The 21034-nt window shown below is 41.8% G+C and overlaps 1 protein-coding gene across 1 annotated transcript in view; it reads left to right on the top strand.

The window, feature by feature from the left end:
* The first annotated feature begins 3182 nt into the window (after positions 1-3182).
* SLU7 (spliceosome associated SLU7) overlaps positions 3183-21034 on the top strand; it is a 25109-nt gene continuing 7257 nt past the window's right edge. The window contains exons 1-11 of the mRNA XM_089662510.1: positions 3183-3261; positions 8900-9065; positions 9642-9795; positions 9878-9958; positions 12374-12538; positions 15465-15533; positions 16691-16738; positions 18321-18452; positions 18569-18666; positions 19153-19220; positions 20421-20560. Of these exons, the coding sequence (XP_089518636.1) occupies positions 8914-9065; positions 9642-9795; positions 9878-9958; positions 12374-12538; positions 15465-15533; positions 16691-16738; positions 18321-18452; positions 18569-18666; positions 19153-19220; positions 20421-20560 (1107 nt within the window). The 5' untranslated portion in view covers positions 3183-3261; positions 8900-8913. The remainder of the gene's footprint in view (positions 3262-8899; positions 9066-9641; positions 9796-9877; positions 9959-12373; positions 12539-15464; positions 15534-16690; positions 16739-18320; positions 18453-18568; positions 18667-19152; positions 19221-20420; positions 20561-21034) is intronic.

Genomic DNA, 21034 nt, shown 5'->3' with positions numbered 1-21034 from the left:
CTAAACCTGCCACCAGCATGACACAGCAACATGCATTTTAGTTAAATGGGTTTTGTTTGGTTGGTGGTACTGACCGCTGAATGGTACAGCCACGCCATTCATTCAGAGGGATCTCCTGCTACCATGGTATTTTGGACTAGGTCACCTACAGACCATTTACCGTGATCTACCAGTGAGCCAAATTAATATAGAATTACGTGCACATGGAAGCAAGACACTGACATTGTTGCAGTTTGCCAACTTCCTAAAATTCTGTTTTATTGAGGAACCAACATTATCATTTATAGGTCTTATGATGCAGGCAAAGCATATACATTGATTGGGTGAAAAGTCCACTGGGTTTCTGCGTGTTCTTCCATCCGTGTTGATATCTTCCAATCATTGTCCCCAAAACGAATCATTCCCTTTTATGGGGGTTGTTTACGTTAAAGTCACCTAGGGTGAGACTCCAGATGAAGGCGCCATCTTAATTATCATCCTTGTTCTGTCAACTTATATCTGATTGTTTTCTTAAGAGAGTAAGGAATTTAAAGAGCAAGAAGCAGAAAGTAGCAAGACTATAAAATTGTCATTTTACTGATCATCTAATAAAACGTGGACTGTCTATCACAATCCACTACAATGGCTGATGGCTTGCAGTTCTCAATACACTGATGAGTTCGCTCGTAGTCCATTCTCATTTCCTCCAGCTTTCAAACTGAAAGTTCGTACAGAGATACACGCAAAAAGTTGTAAGGAGAGTGTGAAGGAGCCTGACACTGCACACATGATCCACTGCAATACTTTGCAGACAAAAGATTATAAATGCACATTTTTTCATTGCAATGTGCATTTATGTTTTCCTAAAACGTGAACTTAACCTTTGAGGGCTGGTTCATACTAGGAATCGCACAGGTACAAGCTGTGCATTCCTGTGCGATTCACATGCGGTAAGATTTAATCCCATTCATTTTGAATGAGCTGAATCACACTGGACCATACTAAAATAAGTGCGTGCACTACTTTTAAAAAAAGCACACTGCAACCGGATTGGATGGTACTCAATTGCAACCTGCGTTTGGGGTTTCATTATGTTAACATTAAAACTCGCAGCAGATTGCAACTGCAGTGTGTTTTGAACGCGGTATGGAAAACAAGCACGGAACGCAGGTTTCCCACACTGATTTCTGGTGTAAATGGGCACTAAGCGTACATCTGTGTGAAGATGTATATTGTGCATCTGCATTCTGAAAGTCCCATTCATGTCTTTAGGATTTAGCAGCTGAATGGACACAGCCACTGCTCCCAATCTGATATCTGTGCAAGTGCGTGTCTCCGAAATCATACTGTCTGCATTTGGAAACATGCACCTGCACCCACACTGATGTCAAATTGGGAGCAGCGGCTGTGTCTGTGAACCCACTGAGTACTAATTGCCATGAATGGGACTGTCTGCATGCACATCCACAGAACACCTGTGCATCCCATGCAGGCAAACACAGTGGGGTACGCTAAGGCCTAAGACCCCATTCACCAACACCAATCCATGCACACAACAAAAGGCATCACTCTCACCAAGATCCCATATAGAAGTTGATAAAGCCAGTACACAGGCTGATGATGTCCACTAACACTTAATATGTAAAATTCAAAATAGAATACAGCCGGCAACAAAATACAGCCGGAAACAAGGGGTCATACAACTGCAATCATTTATTTGCTATAACAAAAGTACAGCATGAGTACACTTATGCGTTTTGGCTGTAAACCCTAATCATAGCTATGATTAAATCAGAGTTCCACCCAAAAAGGGAAATTCTGCTTTAAGGCCTCATTGCCCGCTCCCTGTGAAGGATTTGCACTTTTGGGGAGCGGGTACCTGATTGTGGTACCCGGTCCCACTTCTGCTGCGATCACCTAGGCGAACGGAAGTTGTCCTCGCCCCGTAACTGTAGTCTTCTGGAACATGTGACAGGTCCCATGCGCAGTGGACACCCAGGTGTGAAGCCGCAAGCTGTCACAGCTGAGTGCCCACACTTAAGATGCCGGATCCGGGGAGAGAGGAAAGCCAGTGAAACCAGCTGAGATGAGCACACCACTGGATCGAGGGACAGCTGAGTGTATGTTTTTTTAAAAGTCAGCAGCTACAGTTTTTGTAGCTGCTGACTTTTTAATTTTTTTTACACTTTGACTTGAGCTCCACTTTAAGGCCTCATGGCTGAAATGCGTAAGTGAACTCATGCTGTACTTACTTTATAGCCAATAAGTATCACTGCAATTACTTTATAGCCAATAAGTATCACTGCAATTGGATGACACTGAATTGCCGTATGCATTCTATTTTGGGCACCAGTCCATTCACCTGTGTGAAGGGCCATCTTCACCCATGCAGGATACCCAGGTGTTTGGTGTGGACAGCCTGTTCAAATCAATGACAGGCAGATGAATCTCCAAACACAGCCCCCAATGTACATCCTTGCAGGACCCACGCACAGGCCAGAACACAGTCGGTTTGCGCTTGGTGTAGCTGATTTGAACAGGTAGCCTGCACACAGTTTCACAAACACCACACCAGTGAAGACAGCTTTTTTTCGCTGAGGGGTGTAAGGACCACTACGTCCATCTGATCCGTGGCCATGCTTTAGGTGCATTCAAATGGAAAATTGGATACTTACCTTTTCATCATTTTCCTTTCCTGGTGCCTATCCACGGCAACATACACATGGTTGATTGATTCTCCAACATCGTGTGTATGCTGCCATGAAGGCTCCAGGAAAGTGGGAAAAATAAAATATTTACCTTTCCGTAATTTTCCTTTCCTGGTGCCTATCACAGCATACACATGATGTGGGCGGATCAATCAACCATAAGTATGTTACATAGGTAACATACATACAGGTTGCTTCCACACCTGTGTGAACTAAGCCCAACACACTGCCTTTAAAAACCACCAACCTAAATGTGAGTGAATGCAAGACCTAGTTAACATTCTGCAGCGACATACTCCATCATATGTGCATATTACAAGGAATGGAACATATTCCGCGATGACACGTTCACCACACAAGTACCACCAACACAAAAGCACTACTGCCGAGAACAACGCGAAACCATCCTCTAGGAACCCATCATTTCCAGCAACTCAGGGGTTACAGCTGCAGGGGCGTGTCAATGGAGCATTCCTCCCAGTTGTTGTTGGATTGCCTCACTTCCGGGTTATGGTATCGCTTCCGCTTCCTAGGTAAAAGCGACTGGAGCTTGTGTCTGTGGTTGGTGTGTCCGGTGAGTTTATCATACGAATGGGCGGTGTATGTAACTATCTACCGAGGAGTGTGAGGGGGAAATGGATGTACGACTATATGTGTTTGTATGTAGGTGTTTATATATATATATATACATACATACATACACACACACACACACCCACACCCACCGCGTACATGTGAGGGTCCCACTGGGGTACAAATACTCTGCTTTTGCCTTCTTCCCGTCTCATTACAGTCAGCTGGCTTTAGGGGGCTCATTTACACCAGATGCAGTCAAGCGTGTTTTTTAATGCAGCAAAAACGCATGGCTTTCACATGCATTTAACTCCTTTCCTCTATTTACTGACCACACTATAGCCGAATTACCGTTACAGCGCAGTTGTCCAGTTCTGGGAAGGCGTCATATGACGTCCTCCCAGAACCGCGCTCGCGGTGTTCTCATGTCACAGTAAGGGCTCGTTCACACTTGACTTTATTTCTAATTCTTGCCAAACGCCCCTATAGCGTTTGACTGGCATTTGGGAAGCGTTTTTATGCGCTGTTTTGAGGCGGTTGATAGGCATTTGCCAAGCGTTAAAATCGCACCACAAACGCCTATAATGAAGTTAAATGGGAGTAAAACTTTGCAACCGCACCGCAACTGTACCGCAAACGCCTGCCAGGCGTTTGTGGAGCGGCACCATAGACATAAATGGGAAGCTTCAACTCCTCCTGACTTGACACGAGGCATCAGTTTTGCTGCAACGCAACACGATGCTTCAGTGTGAACAGCACTATGTGCAGAATTTTCATAGGCATTTGAGAAGCGTTAAAGATGCTTCCCAAAAGTCTGTCCGACACCTGCTGACAAAGCTAGTGTGACCTGAGCCTTAAGAGCCAATCACAATGGCTGTTTACCACCTGATCAGCAATGTCCAATCAAAGCTGATCATGATGTAAACACACTTGCCAGTTATCAGCAGTACTACCAATAACCAGCAAGTGTGAAAAAAGACATCTACACTGATAATCAGGGCACTGATTATTAGTGCAGCCCCACAAGTGCCCATCATTGCTGCCTACCAGTGCCCATCTGTGCCTCCTCATCAATGCCCACTAGTGCCACGTCAGCAGAGCTGCCTCATAAGTGTAGACTATCAGTGCTATTTCATCAGTGCAGCCTCATCAACGCACATCAGTGAAGGTGGAAAATCACCTGTTTGCAAAATGTTATAGTTTTAAAATAAAAACTATGAAAACAATTTTTTTTTTAACCACTTGTCTACCGGGCACTTTCACCTCCTTCCTGCCCAGACAATATTTCAGCTTTTAGCTCTGTCGCACATTGAATGACAATTGCACGGTCATGCAATACTCTACCCATATGAAATTTTTATAATTTTTTTGAGACAGAGCTTTTTTTTGGTGGTATTTAATCCCCTCAGGGTTTTTAATTTTTTGCTAAACAAACCAAAAACAACTGAAAATGTTGGGGAAAAAAAGTTTTTTTTCTTAGTTTCTGTTATAAAATTTTGTAAATGAGCAATTATTCTCCTTCACTGATATGCTCTAATGAGGCTGCAGTGATGGGCACTGATGGCTGGAGTGATGGACACTAATGAGGAGGCACTGGTAGGTGGCACTGATGGGCATTGACAGACATCACTGATGGACACAGAAAGGCAGTACTCATATGGCACTGTTAGGTGGCACTGACGGGCACTGTTAGGCAGCACTGACTGGCACTGATAGCTGGCACTGAAAGGCAGCTGTGATGGGCACTGATATGTGGCATTGATGTGCACTGGTTGGCACTGATATGTGGCATTGATGTGCTCTAACAGGTGGCATTGATGGACACTAACAGGTGGCAGTGATGTGGCTACACTGATCATCAGGGCACTGATCATCAGTGCCCTGATGATCAATGTAGATGTCCCCTCTGAGGAATACTGATTACCGTCTCTCCTCTCCTCACAAGCTGTCGATGTGAGAGCTCGTGAGGAGAGGAATGCCAATAAGCGGCATTTCCTTATTTACATGCGATCAGCTGTGATTGGACACAGCTGATCACATGACAGAGCCGAAGTCATCAGCTCTTTCTGCTGATCGGTGATCCACTGTGTCCCAGGGACACAGAGCACCACCGATCGCCGCTCTGCGCACCCCCAGGGGCGTGCACACGTGGTTAGAGTGGGAGGACATCATATGACGTCCTCCCAGAACAAGAGAATCACCGCCCATCCGTCATTTCCTGATATGGCGGGCGGCGGTTAAAGAAAGCTCTATTTGTGTGAAAATAATTATAAAAATGTCATATGGGTACAGTGTTATATGACCGCACAATTGTCATTCAAAGTGTGACAGCGCTGAAAGCTGAAAATTGGCTTGGGCAGGAAGGGAACAAAAGTGCCCTGTAAGCAAGTGGTTAACCACTTGCATACCACCCACAATGTACTGTGGACAGGTGGCCTGTACAGGTACAGTGACATACCTGTAGGTCGCTGGTCTCCTCTGGGTACATGTGCATCTCGCCCGCCAACTCAGTGGGAGTTTGTCAGCAGATCCCGGCCAATGATTCATAGCCGGGACCTGCTGATCGGCTGTGTCCAATCACAGCCCAGAATCCTGTGTTGACAATCAACACAGGGCTCTGTACAGAGGGAACGATCTCGCTGTTTCTTCTCCATATAAATTTATTGAATATGTTTTATAGCAGAGAGTAAAAAAAAATATTTTTTTTTTTGTTTATTTAATTAAAAAAAACATTGGTGATTAAATACCACCAAATGAAAGCTATATTTGTGTGAAAAGGACATAAATTTCATTTGGGTACAGCATTGCATGATCCCGCAATTATCAGTTAAAATAGCGCAGCTGCAAATGGCTAAAGATGGCCTGGTCATGAAGGGGGTAAAACCTTCCAGAGGGCAAGTGGTTAAGGGGATCTAAATGCCAGGAAGCAGGTATTCTGATCATGTGATCCCTGTGATTGGTGGTCACATAATCAAAAGCACGCTATCGCAGTTATACATTGGGAACTTTCCGGTACCTGTTCATTTCTGTGCTGGGAGCACACTGTTAGCACAGTAAACTGTTGAATTAGTACTCCGCGGTCAATCCCACCCGGTGAGAGACCGCATATATGCTCCTGGTCAGCAGAACATAAAAACTTAAAAACACGGTATGTGCCTTTAATGGGTTGTGTGAATATGCATGTGCCTTTTAAATGCATTTTGCCTTTATACGCACATGAACTTTAATCGCATCCCAGTCTTAGTCCGTAGGGTTCAATATTGAGTTAGCTCACCCTTTGTAGCTATAACAGCTCCAACTCTTCTGGGAAGGCTGTCCACAAGGTTTAGGAGTGTGTCTACGGGAATGTTTGACGATTCTTCCAGAAGTGCATTTGTGAGGTCAGGCACTGATGTCAGACAAGAAGGCCTGGCTCGCAGTCTCCGCTCTAATTCATCCTAAAGGTGTTCTATCGGGTTGAGGTCGGGACTCTGTGTAGACCAGTCAAGTTCCTCCATCCCGAACTTGCTCATCCATGTCTTTATGGACCTTGCTTTGTGCACTGGTGCGCAGTCATGTTGGAACAGGAAGGGCCATCCCCAAACTGTTCCCACAAAGTTGGAAGCATGAAATTGTCCAAAATGTCTTGGCATGCTGACACCTTAAGAGTTCCCTTCACTGGAACTAATGGGCCAAGCCCAACCCCTGAAAAACAACCCCACACCATAATCCCTCCACCAAACTTTACACTTGCAACAATGCAGTCAGACTGTACTGTTGTCCTGGCAACTGCCAAACCCAGAAACGTCCATTGGATTGCCAGAGAAGTGTGATTCGTGACGCTCTCTACACACTGTTGTGCTAATCTGAAGGCCACACAAAGTTTGGAGGTTATTAGCTATTGACTCTGCAGACAGTTGGCAACTTCTGCACACTGTGTGCTTCAGCAAACACTGACCCTGCTCATTTGTTGTGGCCTACCACTTTGTGGCTGAGTTGCTGTTGTTCCCAGTTGCTTCCACTTTGTTATACCATTAACAGTTGACTGTGGAATATTTATGTAAATATATAGACACAGCGCCAATAAATTATATATAAAGCTGCAAACATAACCAAAGAAAAGGTAAGTGTCAAAAAATATATAAAGGAATGCGCTAAATACCAAATCACATGAAAATGCAAATAAATACATAAGTAAAATAAAAAATATATCTATAAATGTCCGTAATTCATATATAAGTCCAAACACCATTATAAGTGATTGATAAAATGTCTTCAAACAAGAAAAAACACCGTGTAGCAAAATCCACCACCGAATGAAATGGGTAAACTCACCAGAGCTATTTGATGATCAAATTATAAATCAGCAAAAATAGCAATTGCTCTGGGAGTGATGATCTGTTGGAGTATCCAGGAGCAATAGACTGCAGTCAGCCAAATCAGCACACATGGAACAGTCTTAACTGCAAGTGGTCATCATGCCTTCATAACTTTGGAAATTCTCGGGGAATCAAAGAAGAGTATCATGGTGCAGTATATTAAAACAAAGATAATTTTTATTGTAGCCTTAAATATGCACTCACAAGAAAGGTGTGCAACTGACACCAGCAATATCAGTCTCAAAAAGCTAAAGCAGGGACGAGCTTCCCTCACTGCCATCACAGCTGACAGTCTCGAGGAGCGCCCTGACGTCACATCCACTAAACCCCGCCCTACACGTTTCGTCATCCGACATCTTCAAGGGGCTGCATTTTTTGTGGAATATTTAGTAGCAAGGAAATTTCATGGATGGACTTACTGCGCAGGTGGAAACCTATCACTGTACCACACTTGAATTCACTGAGCTCCTGTGAGCGACCCATTCTTTCACAAATGTTTGTGGAAGTAGTCTGCATGCCTAGGTGCTTGATTTTATACACCTGTGACCATGGAGGTGATTGGAACACCTGAATCCAGTGATTTGGAGGGATATCCCAATACTTTTGGCAATATAGTGTAGGTTCAGCTACATACAGTACACAGTGCTGTGTTCTGGCTGTGAGAGGAGAAATTTTTGTCACAGAGTTGGTCTGAGTGGCGCGCAGCCATTCATTGGTGGCTTTGTATGCGAATTATGATTACAAAGCTTCCTCTGATTGGAGGAGGTGGGGTTCATAATGTTATGCCTCTCCACTTCAGTCAGTCAGAGGAAGCTTTGTATTCGTTTCTAGAATACAAAGCTGCCAATAAATGGCTAAGCACTGATCAGACCAACTCTATTTTGTTCTGTGTATGAGACGAGACGGTCTCCTCCCACAGCCGAAACACAGCACTGTGTACTGTATGTAGCTGAGACTGCAATACAGTTCATACATTGCTGAAATGTGCTGCATCAATTAGTGAAGGAAATGGCTTGTTTGATCCAAACAAACTATTTAATGTTACAGTAAACATGCAAATCCGCTTTAATCCAAAACTAGAAAAAAAAAAACGTTTTCGTTGGAGGTATACTTTGAATACTAGGTGATTAATTAGATATGTAGAGAGGATTCCAACATACAGACGTTTATGGAGGAGATAATTTTGCAGAGTATGATATTAAGTCATATGCTGAGTTGTAGTTCTGTTGGGTTAGATTTTGCCATTCATGTTGTCGTGTTCCATTTTTTGTTTTCATTTAGGCAGTTACCCCAAAATGTCGGGAGGCACAGTCATTGCTGTGCCAGGTGAAGCTTCTGGCATGGAAGAGCCAAAAAAGATGACGAGGGAAGACTGGAGAAAGAAAAAGGAACTAGAAGAACAGCGTAAGTTGGGTAATGCCCCCGCTGAAGTAGATGAAGAAGGAAAGTAAGTATTGTAAAAAAAAAATCAAATAACCTTTATACCTTGAAATGGACCTTTCCACATCAAATCTAAAAAGCACAGTTGCATACAGCTTAGTATGCTGAGCTGTAAACACCCTCAAGTCCTATGTAAAAAAAAAAAATACTTGTAAAATAATATTACTACTTGTCTACAATTTTTGTTTTATTTCACTTCTTGTATGCGGAGACACTGATAACAGTGCTTCACATCCTCCCCCCTAAGAAGGCTACCTAATCAGTGCTTTCCATGGTGATCTCATTTATAAACTGTGAGATCATCTTAGTGTTGTTGGGTTTATAAAATAAGGGGTTGGGGGTGCTTATGTCGTGTGACTGATGCTCTGACACAGTTTTTCTATCCTGCATCTTGTTTTAAAAGAAACATGGATTTTTATTCTGCATACTGTTACGGCCTACAACAAAATGTATAGGTGCAAGACTTCTGTCTGTACTATATATGTAACCTTTCCATCTAATGTGCTGGATATGCTCTATTGAGCTTTATCCTGATAACATTGGTTCTACAAAATATAATCATGCTTTTTTATTATGTTTTCAGGGATATCAATCCTCACATCCCTCAGTATATTTCTTCAGTCCCCTGGTATGTGGATCCTTCAAAAAGGCCCACTCTAAAGCACCAGAGGCCACAGGATGAGAAGCAGAAGGAGTTCTCACAAATGGGAGAATGGTTCAAGAAAGGTGTTAGGGAGGTGAATAGAAAGTAGTTTTTCATTTTATTATACATATGTTCTAATATCTGAACAAATGATATAACGTGTTATTTATTTTAAGGGGTCAATTGCAACAAAATATCGAGAGGGAGCTTGTGAGAACTGTGGTTCTATGACACATAAGAAGAAGGACTGCTTTGAGGTTAGTGCCTTATTTTGCATGTATTACATTACTTGAATTAATTATGAAGATTTGTGTTATTTCTGTTATTAGATGTTCCACTATGGACTCGTTTAAAGGACAGTTTTATATTGTGCCGAAAAGCAGATGCTAGAGAAAGTGACTGTAAAATATAAATTACTGTCGCTTTCATGTCATCTGTCCATGTTTTGGTATAAGATGTTTTGGATAACTTTTTGCTTCAGTCCACCTTCACTAGTTGCTACTTCCATGCAGGTCTGACCTGTTCCATTCAAAATGGCTTAAAGCAGGTGAAGGTAACCTTTGAGAGGTGGAGATCTACCTGAACAACATGAAAGAGATCAAAGGTCACCGGGGTTCAGCGCCATTTAAAAAAAAAAATAAACCTAGCTAGGCCTAATTTAATAGCAAGGAAAATGTAGAAAAATATAATAAAGCAAATGCCACTGTAAAAAGACAAACTTAGCCTACCTTAAAAATGGACAGTGTCTGCCAGTAGGGCAGAGGTTGTTGTCAGTAGGTAGAGCAGTGGACTGTGTCAGTAGGGCAGAGGTTGGTGTCAGTAGGGCAGTGGATGGTGTAAATTTAAATTTTTATATTTTTTATATTTTTCACAATTTCTTTAGGAGCCCTGTTGAAATGGGAGTGGCCAGGCAGTAGAAAAAAGGAGAGATAAGGACAGGAGGGGCAGTGGGGGGGCGTTTACTAGAACTTTTTCCCTGGATTTTCCACCAGTAGCTGTATGCTGGTGGGAGGGCGAGTAGGAGATACTAGCTTTTAGCTGCTCCAGGAGGACAATAAAGGGGATCGTTGGAAGGCAAATATTTAAAAAATCTGAACTTCCAGCAAGTGCCTGGGGATTGGGACCCCCCCCCCCCCCGCCCCCAGCTACCCTGGTGCCCTAAGCATAAGGTTAGGCAGCTGCCTTAGGGCACCAGGGTGGGGGGGGAACAAAAAGAATCCTGATCCCCAGCCACTTGCTGGGAAATCAGATTTTTAAAATACCTGTCCATGGGAGGGAAGCGGTGGGGGGGATGGGTGAGAGGACACTGCTGCTGTGGGGGATGGGGGGGCTAAAGGTCATTGCTATAGGGAAAAGACAATGCTGGGGGGGGGGCGCCGCCAGAGGTCACTGCTATGGGGGAAAGGGGGGCAGAGCACACTGCTGGTGGGAGGGAAGGGGAGCTAGAGGTCACTGCTATGGGGGAAAAGGGGGCAGTGGACACTGCTGGTAGGAAGGGGTGGCAGGGGGGCTAGAGGTCACTGTACGGGGGAAATGGAGGCAGAGGACATTGCTGGTGGGGTGGAAGGGGGGCTAGAGGTCACTGCTATGGGGGAAAGGGGGGCAGAGGACACTGCTGGGGAGGGGGGGGAGAAGGGGGCCAAAGGTCACTGCGGGGGGGGGGGGGTGATGTGAAGGGTGTTGGCACGGTTGGCACTGCCCATAGCAGTGTCATCTGCAAATCACCTCCCCCCCACCCCCAGTATTGTCCTCTGCCCCCCCCTTCCTTTTCCCCATAACAGTGACCTCTGGCCCCCTTCTCCTTCCGACTGGCTTAGCAACCAATCACCTGCTGGTTAATATGTAAAGTTAATTTGGCCAGCTTCTCCTCCCGCCCTCCATCCTGAGCCGTGCTGTCCTACACTCTCCTCTGTGCACTGAGGATGACAGCAGCAGCGAACGAGGCTGGGGCAAAGAGGGGTAAAGGGACATGTTCGCGGTCTACCTATCTGCAGTCAACAGGTAGATCATGATCGATGGGTTGCTGACCCCTGGCTTAAAGTGTATGTAAACGCTAACCGCGAACTTCTATTGCTCCCTTTTTTGGCTGCTAAAGATACCATTGAAAGTGCTTTGTTTAAAAATGTGCTGATTGTGCTTAAATCCAGTGAGCTTGTACATTCCTGTGCACTCTGCAGTTTTATTTCAAGGCCTGTTTTTTGGCTTGCCCAGTTCATGTCTGTGAACTCTCTGTCATGGAGATTAGGGGATAGGATGTTCTTTTGTCTTAACACCCTTCCTGTCAGGGAGTCAATGCTGTTTTACCATAGTGCCTTACAATAGATACAGTAGTTGAGAGAGTGTTGTCACCATAGGATAGGAAATATGCTATTGGCAGGATAGCCAAGTAAAAATATAGGAGGAAAGAAGCCTGTAAATAGAAAACTAATGCAGCCATCACAGCTAAGAAGTAATAAACTGCAATATTAAAGTTTTGTTCTTCAGTTTAGATACACTTTACATATCTGCAGTTAAAATTACTGTATAGAAGTTGTGAATGTTCAGTCGCTGAAACAGCTCAGGATTGATTCTCTATGTGCATGCACTAGACTTTCATTACATGAGAACTTCTTTTACCAGAAGGTTTATTTTCTGAGTTTTTGTCAATTTGGAATACTTTGTTTGCTTTGCAGAGACCTCGTAGAGTTGGAGCAAAATTCAATGGCATGAATATTGCTCCAGATGAGTTTGAGCAGCCACAACTTATGTTGGATTATGATGGGAAAAGAGACCGGTGGAATGGCTATAACCCAGAAGAACACCAGAAGATCGTAGAAGAACATGCTAAAGTGGACTTGGTATGTCAACATTATTGATTTTCATATACTAAGGGGGTCATTTAAACAGTGTTATTAACCACTTGCCTACTGGGCACTTCTACCCCCTTCCTGCTCAGGCTAATTTTCAGCTTTCAGCGCTGTTGCACTTTGAATGACAAATGCGCGGTCATGCAACACTGTACCCATATGAAATTTTTATATTTTTTTTCACACATATAGAGCTTTCTTTTGGTGATATTTAATCGCCACTGGGGGTTTTATTTTTTTGCACTATAAATGAAAAAAGAGCAAAAAATTAAAAAAAAAAAAGTTTTCTTTGTTTTCTATTATAACAGTTTGCAGACAGGTTTTTTTTCTCCTTCTGATGTGCATTGATGAGGCACTGATTTGTAGCACTGATGAGGAGGCACTGATGCACTGTTATGCAGCAATGATGGGTACTGATAGGTGGCACTTATGGGCACTGATAGCCGGCAATGATGGGCTGCACTGACTGATAGAACCGACTCGCAGCACTGATGGGTGGCACTGCTGGGCGGCATTGCTGTGTGGCACTGATAATCAGTGCAGATTTCCCCTGTCACATCTTCCGGTTATCGGCAGAAAGTGCAGCTGATAACCGGCAACTGTATTTACATTGTGATCCGCTGATCACATGGTAAAAAGCCGCTGTGATTGGCCTTTTATCTTACCTCGTTATCAGTTGTCACGGACAAGTGGGGGGGGGGGTCATGCAGGGGGCGGGTTCTGAGAGGATGTCCATGGATACATTTCTGTGTATCGCCTGAGGCCAGTCACTTCTCTGGGTATATGCAAGGGTTTGCAACCACTTTAAGCACTTTTGTAAGCAGTTTCAGCAGCTGATTCAAGCTTTTTGCTGCCAGAGCTGGTTTTGCATTTTTTTCCACATGTTTAAAAATAATTTTAGGCATGAAGATTACATAAAACCCCCAAAAGCATTATATATTTTCTGAAAGCAGTCTCCCTAGAGAGTAAAATAGTGGTCGTTCCATATTTTTACGTCACAGCCTTGTAGCGCAACCGTTTTTGAAATGCAAAATTCCAGTAAAAAAATACACTAAAGTTAATTTTAGGGCACATAAAATTCAATAAATTACCCAATTTTTTGTCAAATATAAAGGTAAACAGATAACCAACATGCCAAACCTTAAAATTGCATGTGCTTTTGAAATGGCGACAAACTTTAAAACCCTATATTTTCCATAGGTGACCCTACTGGCCATCAGTTTAGCATTATGAGAACTAAGTCTCATTATTAGAGTGAATAGTGGGACTAGAATTATTGCTCTCACTCTGGTATGTGTCGCAATATGTAATGTGTAACGCAATCGACTTTCATGTGTTTGCGGTTGCTAAAATATTGTTTGGGGGGAGGGGTGGGATTTTAAGTGCTCGGGTGTAACTTTCATTTTTTTCAAATATTTTTTTTTTTTAATTTGTCATCGCACAGGGGATGAAAAATCCCCTGTACGATGATTTTTGTTTTGGTTCTCCATCAGGGGTCAATAAACATGTTATACTCGCCTGCTCTGTGCAATAGTATTGCACAGAACAGCCACAAACATCCTCTTCTGAGGTACACCGCTGGCAATCTTCACTGCTCCTCCTCTTTGTGTGACCCTATAGGAAGCTGCTTGCTATGGGGGCACACAGTGCATGCTTGCGCCTGAGCTGTGTGCATTTTATGGAGCTGAACTCCATAGACACACAGCAAGACTTAGTCCCACCATTCCTTACTGCATTTGATTGACAGCAGCAAGAGTCAATGACTTATGCTATTTCCTTTCCCTGTGTGAAGAGGAAGATAGGGGAGAAGATATAAAGCAGTGCACACCTACACTGTGTACATCAATAGAAGAACAAACCCCCATAGCCTAGGATGGCAGGGCACCCTGCTGCTCCTCCGCCCTCCTCCTCTCGCCTTTCTCTAAGCTAAGATACTGGTTTAGAGATTGCACTGTCCTATGTTAACTCTTTCCTGTGAAGACTGGAAGTTTATTAGGGAATCAGCACTGAAAGCTGATTCACTCATGTGCTGCAGGGATTGAAACTCAGGTTTCACAGCTATTTGATTAGTAGTTGTTTAGCGGTTCATGTTTATATCAGGTTCAGGACAGGATTAGCTCATGATTCTATTCTGTTAACACATATGTGGTTTAGAAACTGTTCCCATAGAAGTCAATAGCCTGTAATCTCAACCTGAACCTGAGGGCACTGCTCAGAAATCAGACATGATTCTTTTTTTATACTGCACTGAATCCGCTCCACCGGTGCAATGGATATATGTGAACAGGTACCATAGGAAACAATGTTTTTCCAGATGTCATGCGGATTGAATGTGGTTCAAACTGTATCCAATCCACATATATGTGAAATGGCTCTCAGAGAGCAAGACCCAGCAACTATGAAATCTGTAACCTGCAAGTGCTGGGGTAAGAACTTCAAAAAATAGTTTATCGGGAAATGTTAATTTTATTGTGCTCAATAATGTTAAGCAAAAAACCTGAGAATTTAATAATACAATAAAATTATTTATAATTTTTTTTTTGCCTGAAACTAAACATTTGTACAAACAAGCAACATAAAAAACCCAACTACTTTCATTTTATTTGACAGGACCTCTCCTTTCTAAAAATTCATTTGGGGATTTTAACTAATTTTTAAACCAAAAATGCACATTTTAAAATAGAAACATATAAGAGCAATGGCAGAAAATGGTCCATTGTGCCCCCCCCTTTTTTGTTTTGTTAAAACAATGATTTCTAAGGTTAGTTTCAAACTCCCTCCTCCCCACCACCACCACCACCTTTGCTTGTGTGCGGAAAATGAAACAAAAAAAAAAAGAAAATATCTGGCAGTGAAATAGGTAAACATTAACCATTGTACCATGATGAATCTCAGAAACTATATGTCCTCCTTCTAGGCAAAACGTACATTGAAGGCCCAGAAACTTCAAGAGGAGCTGGCCTCCGGAAAGCTTTCAGAACAAGTGGTAAATATTTTATGATTGGCCGATTATGTGTGTGATAAGTAACCAACAAGCTTAAACCTACAAATACACACCATCTGTGAATTTTTCATAAATTGTTCTAAATATAAAGTTCATTTGCATGCTACCAGTGAGGATGTTTTAGCAGTGTAAAAGTATGCCAGGTTCAGAAGGGTCACAAGTTATTTTTGTTTATTTATTACCTCATTTTGTTATTCTCTGACAGTCCAATTCTAGTCAAAACTTTTTTTTTGTTTTTATCTATTTTCAAGTGAAGAAAGATTTGAATTTCTGTCATGTTTTTATTGCGGTCTGATTCTTTTGGGGAGATTTCACCTCACTTTCTATCTCTGTGACACCTGGACAAGAAATGAGGCGGAATAGGAATCTCTTGCACAGAAAGACACAGACAGCATTAAATAACTTGCAAAGACTCTAACCTTTGCCAGATAAAATATTTTGCTGCTCTCTATCTACATTGGAAAGACTTTCCACCACCTCCTGTCTCTGTAATACCCTGGCCTCTTGACAGGAAGTGAGTGGAATTCTCTCCATTGAGCACAAAGATTGCAATATTGTGTAAACCTAACCCTTTCCCTTCTGTCCAAAACTCGCTGTGCTTTAAAGTTTCATGTTATTCAAGTTATCAGTTAGCTATTTGCACGTGTTGTGTGTGACAAACTAAAAAAACTTCTCTGACAGTAGCAAATAATAACACCTTTTAATCCATTTTTACAATGCATTATCACACCCACCATAGTTCTCAAGATGCTGAAATGTGTTTATCAGACCCTGAAAGTTGGTAAATCTTGTAGATGCAGTATGTGTGTGAAAGCCCTATTCTGTTGAGTTTTTCCACCCATTCAGTGTTTCTGAACATGTAGGTGGTATTTATAACATTGTTGTCTACATGCTGGCTTATTAGACATTTTAACTTAAATAACTGCTGTGGAGTCTTACACATCTCTTGGGTCCTGGTAAAATAAAAATGTATTCATGGATCATGAGTGTCATTACATATACCCTGCAAAAGTGATAATCCTAGATTCTTCTGCATGGACACTAGTATAGGTGGTTACCTTAATAGGGTAACGGCCCAACTCTTCTCTAAGCTTGACCTTGTATTTTCTTTGTCACCCATCTTGCTTTCTTTACTCCAGAGCTCCCCAAGACACCTGTGGGGAGAAGAGGAACAGAATGCCCAGACCGTAAGCTTTTTTCCTACTTGGATAATATGTATACTTAGTTTGACCTTGTCACGATGATAATAAACTAGCATTATCTTTACGGAGCACAAAGTTCCATGAATTTGCAATTTCAAGGAAGTGGTACTTAATGAAGGGTTATTGCATCAACAGCAGACATTTCAGCTTTTGAGTAGATCTGGCAAGACTCCTGCTGTTGTCTTCTGCTGTGCATTGTGGAGGCGAGATCTCTCCCCCCGGGGCACTGTTCTGCTTGCCTGCCTAGCAAACATGGGGAACACTTACAAAAACCAAACTTTTGGATTGGGCAAAATACTGGAAGCAAGTTGATTACTTCATCTGCTAGAGTCCACTTACTGCATAAATGAACTACCCACCTGCTAAAAACCATTGACCGTGTTTGGATACTGAGATCGCAGTTTGGACTATTATGTTAATAATAACACATATTATAGTTTTTCTTGGCATTGTGAAAGATGTAATATATTTCAAGAATAGTGTGAGTTATTACAATTATTATTAGATATGCAGGAACATAATTTCACTACAGCAAAAGATATATGCTTAAGCTTTTTTTAGTATCCCATACTCCCTGCCTAAGGACTGCAACATTCTATGATGAGCCATCACTTGGCCTATGTTGGCCTATCAGTTTAGGAGCTGATTTGGGCCAGTATAAACTGAATGGTTTTCAGTGAACCTTATTGGATGGTTCTGTTTGCATTTAAATGAGCATTCTTTGTTTTGCAAAGTTTTAAAGAACGCAACATCCAAATATTAAATCTTACATTTATTTGCACTGAAAAGTATGTAATTTACAATCACTATTAAACAGTCTTCATATCCTGCAGATCACAGGGAATTTGAAATCATATTGACAGTGTGGCTGTTTTTGTATTGGCATCTGAGCAGAGTAACTGAAGAGGGTGTTTACGGTTTGCCTTCTTCCCTTTATGCTACTCCAACATCATATTTAAAGTAGCACTTTAGCTTTCTCAGGTTTTTTGCTGTGTACAATTGTAGAGGGTTTCTCTTCACTTTCTAACTCTGTGACTGTGATTCCAAGTATAGGAAGTTAAAGGATATCTCTCCAGTGTAGATTCGGGTATCAAATAAAAGAAAAATTGGCATAGGCTGTGAATGCTACAGCAATCTATCCAAACTCAATAAAAAAAAATTTAGTCTGAGTTACAACTGAAACAACTTCAAACTGCTTTTTAATTTTGCATGGACACAGCACTGTAAGCAACCAGCTTCTGTTGTGCCTCCTAGGTACCCTGTGTGGGTACCTAGCTACTCTTTAGTTAGTGGTGAATGACTGAAAAGGTTTAGGTAAAGCAGCCATATAGCTTGGTGAAAAGTGATAGAGCCCAGACTGCAGAAAAAATAGTGTGTGTAGACAGTGGTATCTAAAAAAACATTTTGACTGGAGCTTCTGTTTAGATTCCTATACAGCTAAAGAGTAATTTAACTCCAAAGCTAATATCAAAGATAGATGGATAGGTACATATATATATTTCTATTTACCTATTTATCCCTTGCATTTATAACTTAGTCCTAATAATTCTTCTATCAAACTTTTTAGGAGAGAGACCGTAACAGTGAAGATGAGGATGAAGATAAATATGCAGATGATATTGATATGCCGGGACAGAACTTTGATTCCAAGCGACGAATTACAGTCAGAAACCTGCGCATTCGTGAAGATACTGCCAAGGTAAAATGTGAATGATTGTAATACTAAACAGCAAGCCTGTTTTATTTGTATGCAATAGTATTTTGATCTAATTTTAGTTTTTTATATTTTTAATATTTTTTTTCATATCCCTGTAGTACTTAAGAAATCTGAATCCAAACTCTGCATACTACGATCCCAAAACCAGAGCCATGAGGGAAAATCCATATGCTGATGCAGGAAAAAATCCAGATGAGTATGTGACTAATTTAAATGTGATTGATTTTAATTGTGTACTAAAGATGTAGCCTGTCAGAGGGTATTAAACTGTTGGTCCTGCCATTGAGCTGCTGCACACTGTGTTTTGAAAAGCTGCACATTGATTTTTAATGGTTTTGAGCCAGTAGAACTGAATTTTATTTTGAAAAAAAATTATTGTCTTTTTTTGAATTGCTACGATGAAACCATCATGGTTGCAACCATGTCAAGAATGCAGAATAAAATCAGCAAATCCTGTTTAAAATAGTTTTTTGCCATACTGCATGCATTTCAATTGCATAGTCTGCATACTACTGTATAAATAATCCTCAGGAGTGTTCATAGACCATAATCGTAAATTGGTGAGCTACAGTTTCATATTTGAACAGCAGGTGGCAGTTTTAGGTGAAAAAAATGTGAAGTTGGTCTTTTACAATATATAACTGTCTTTTATCTTATTGGTGATCTTGGACTTTCTTTACAGTGTCAGCTATGCTGGTGATAATTTTGTACGTTATACTGGAGACACAATTGCTATGGCACAGACTCAATGTAAGTAAAATTTCTTATTCAGTCATTTATTCTAATTTGGAATTGTGCATGTTAGTGCTCATGTTGACAGGCCCTGTTTTAATATGTGTTGAGAAGGCACATCAAATGCAGGTTAGCAAATTCCATTTAACTTTCAATAATTAAGCAGTACACCTGGCATGTCAGAGGCTGTATTTGACTTTCTTAGCATTGTGCTGCATCTGTTTGCAGAATGGCCTATTGAGGTGCAATTGAACTGCAGGCAAAGCAGGTCAAACAGTATCTTTTGACAAATGCTCCAATTTGCCATTCACATGCATGTTTTTTTATGCAAAACTGCAGCTTATGAAAAGATCACCCACCAACAATGAGCCCTTACTGAAGTTTGGGGGTATTATGCGTTTTCTTGTCTTATGGTGGCAGCCAGTTGATCAAAACTTGCCTTTTGGCAGTGTCTCTTTATCATAGCAGGAAGAAATCTTACCTTTCACTGTTCACTTGTAAATAATGCCCTTACCAGTCTCACTGCTGTTTATACTGCTGAGAAGATACATTCATGTCATCTGTCAGATGGTTAGTACACTCTGGAAAGATTGATACCATATTGTCTATATAGAAGCACTCACTTTATACTTAAAGTGGAGCTCCACCCAAAAGGGGAAGCTTTTCTTGTTTGCACCCTCCCCTGCCACATTTAGCACTTTTTTTTGGGGGGGGGGGGGGGGGGAGCAGATACCTGGTTTTGATAGGTGCCCGCTCCCACTTCTGGCTCCGTTCACAGCGGCGCCTTCCCCCTGAAGACTACAGGACCAATCACAAGGCACAACGTGGCATGCGCAGTAGGAAACCAGCAGTGAAGCCGCAAAGCTTTATTTTCCGGTTTCCCTTACTTGCAATGCCGGTGCTGGGAACCCGGAGGATAGTGAATATGACAGCAGTGCTGGACCTCTGGACAGGTTATATTTAATATATGCTGATATTTAAAGACAGCAGCTACAGTATTTGGAACTCCTATTTAAGTAAATTTTCAATGTTATTTCAAGTGTATGGAAACACGTAAAGAAATATAAAGTTTATGAAATTTATATATCCATCCCTAATTCTGATTTTACTAAAGCGAGGAATAGCTATATAATAAATATTGTTCTTGACAACATTTTATGACAGGTAATAGCTAACATTTGCTCTGTAACGCTATGATCATGTTTTTTTCTTATCTAGTGTTTGCCTGGGAGGCCTATGATAAAGGTTCAGATGTCCACCTTCAGGCTGATCCCACCAAACTGGAAGTTTTATGTAAATCGTTTAAAGTAAAGAAAGAGGACTTTAAAGAAGAACAGAAAAAGAGCATCCTGGAAAGGGTATGCTGCTCATATGGATCCAAAAAGTTTGCATTACTCAGGTCCAAGTACATTTGATTCACTTGTTCTTGTCTAAAGCACATGATCATTCACAGGACAATTGGAGGGGGACAGCACCAGTAAATATGTTCTGGGTAAAACATACAGCATATGTGCTGTTCTAAAGCAAGTTGATTCTAGATTGGCTGAGCTCAGGCATACCTCAGCATTGTAACTTTTTGCCAGTCAGGGACGAAATGTGTTCAGCTTTACTAGCGTGGCTTGTACCAGGAGCTCTGTTTTGGACAGGTTAAGTTTGAGGAAATGGAGCGACATCCAGTCTATGTTGTTCAGGTGGTGTGAGATGGGGGAGAGGTAAATTTGTGTGTAGTCAGCATAGAGATGGTAATTGAAGCCGTGGGAGTGTATTAGTTTGCCAAGGGAGGAGGTGTAGATGGAGAAGAGGAGGGGTCCGAGGACAGAGCCTTGGGGGAC

Source organism: Staurois parvus, unplaced genomic scaffold (genome assembly GCF_062004578.1).
Source record: "Staurois parvus isolate SC_StPar_1 unplaced genomic scaffold, SC_StPar_1.0 ptg000006l, whole genome shotgun sequence".
Taxonomy (NCBI): domain Eukaryota; kingdom Metazoa; phylum Chordata; class Amphibia; order Anura; family Ranidae; genus Staurois; species Staurois parvus.
Note: the sequence above shows the minus strand (reverse complement) of the source record. Positions and strands in the feature narration are given on the sequence as shown.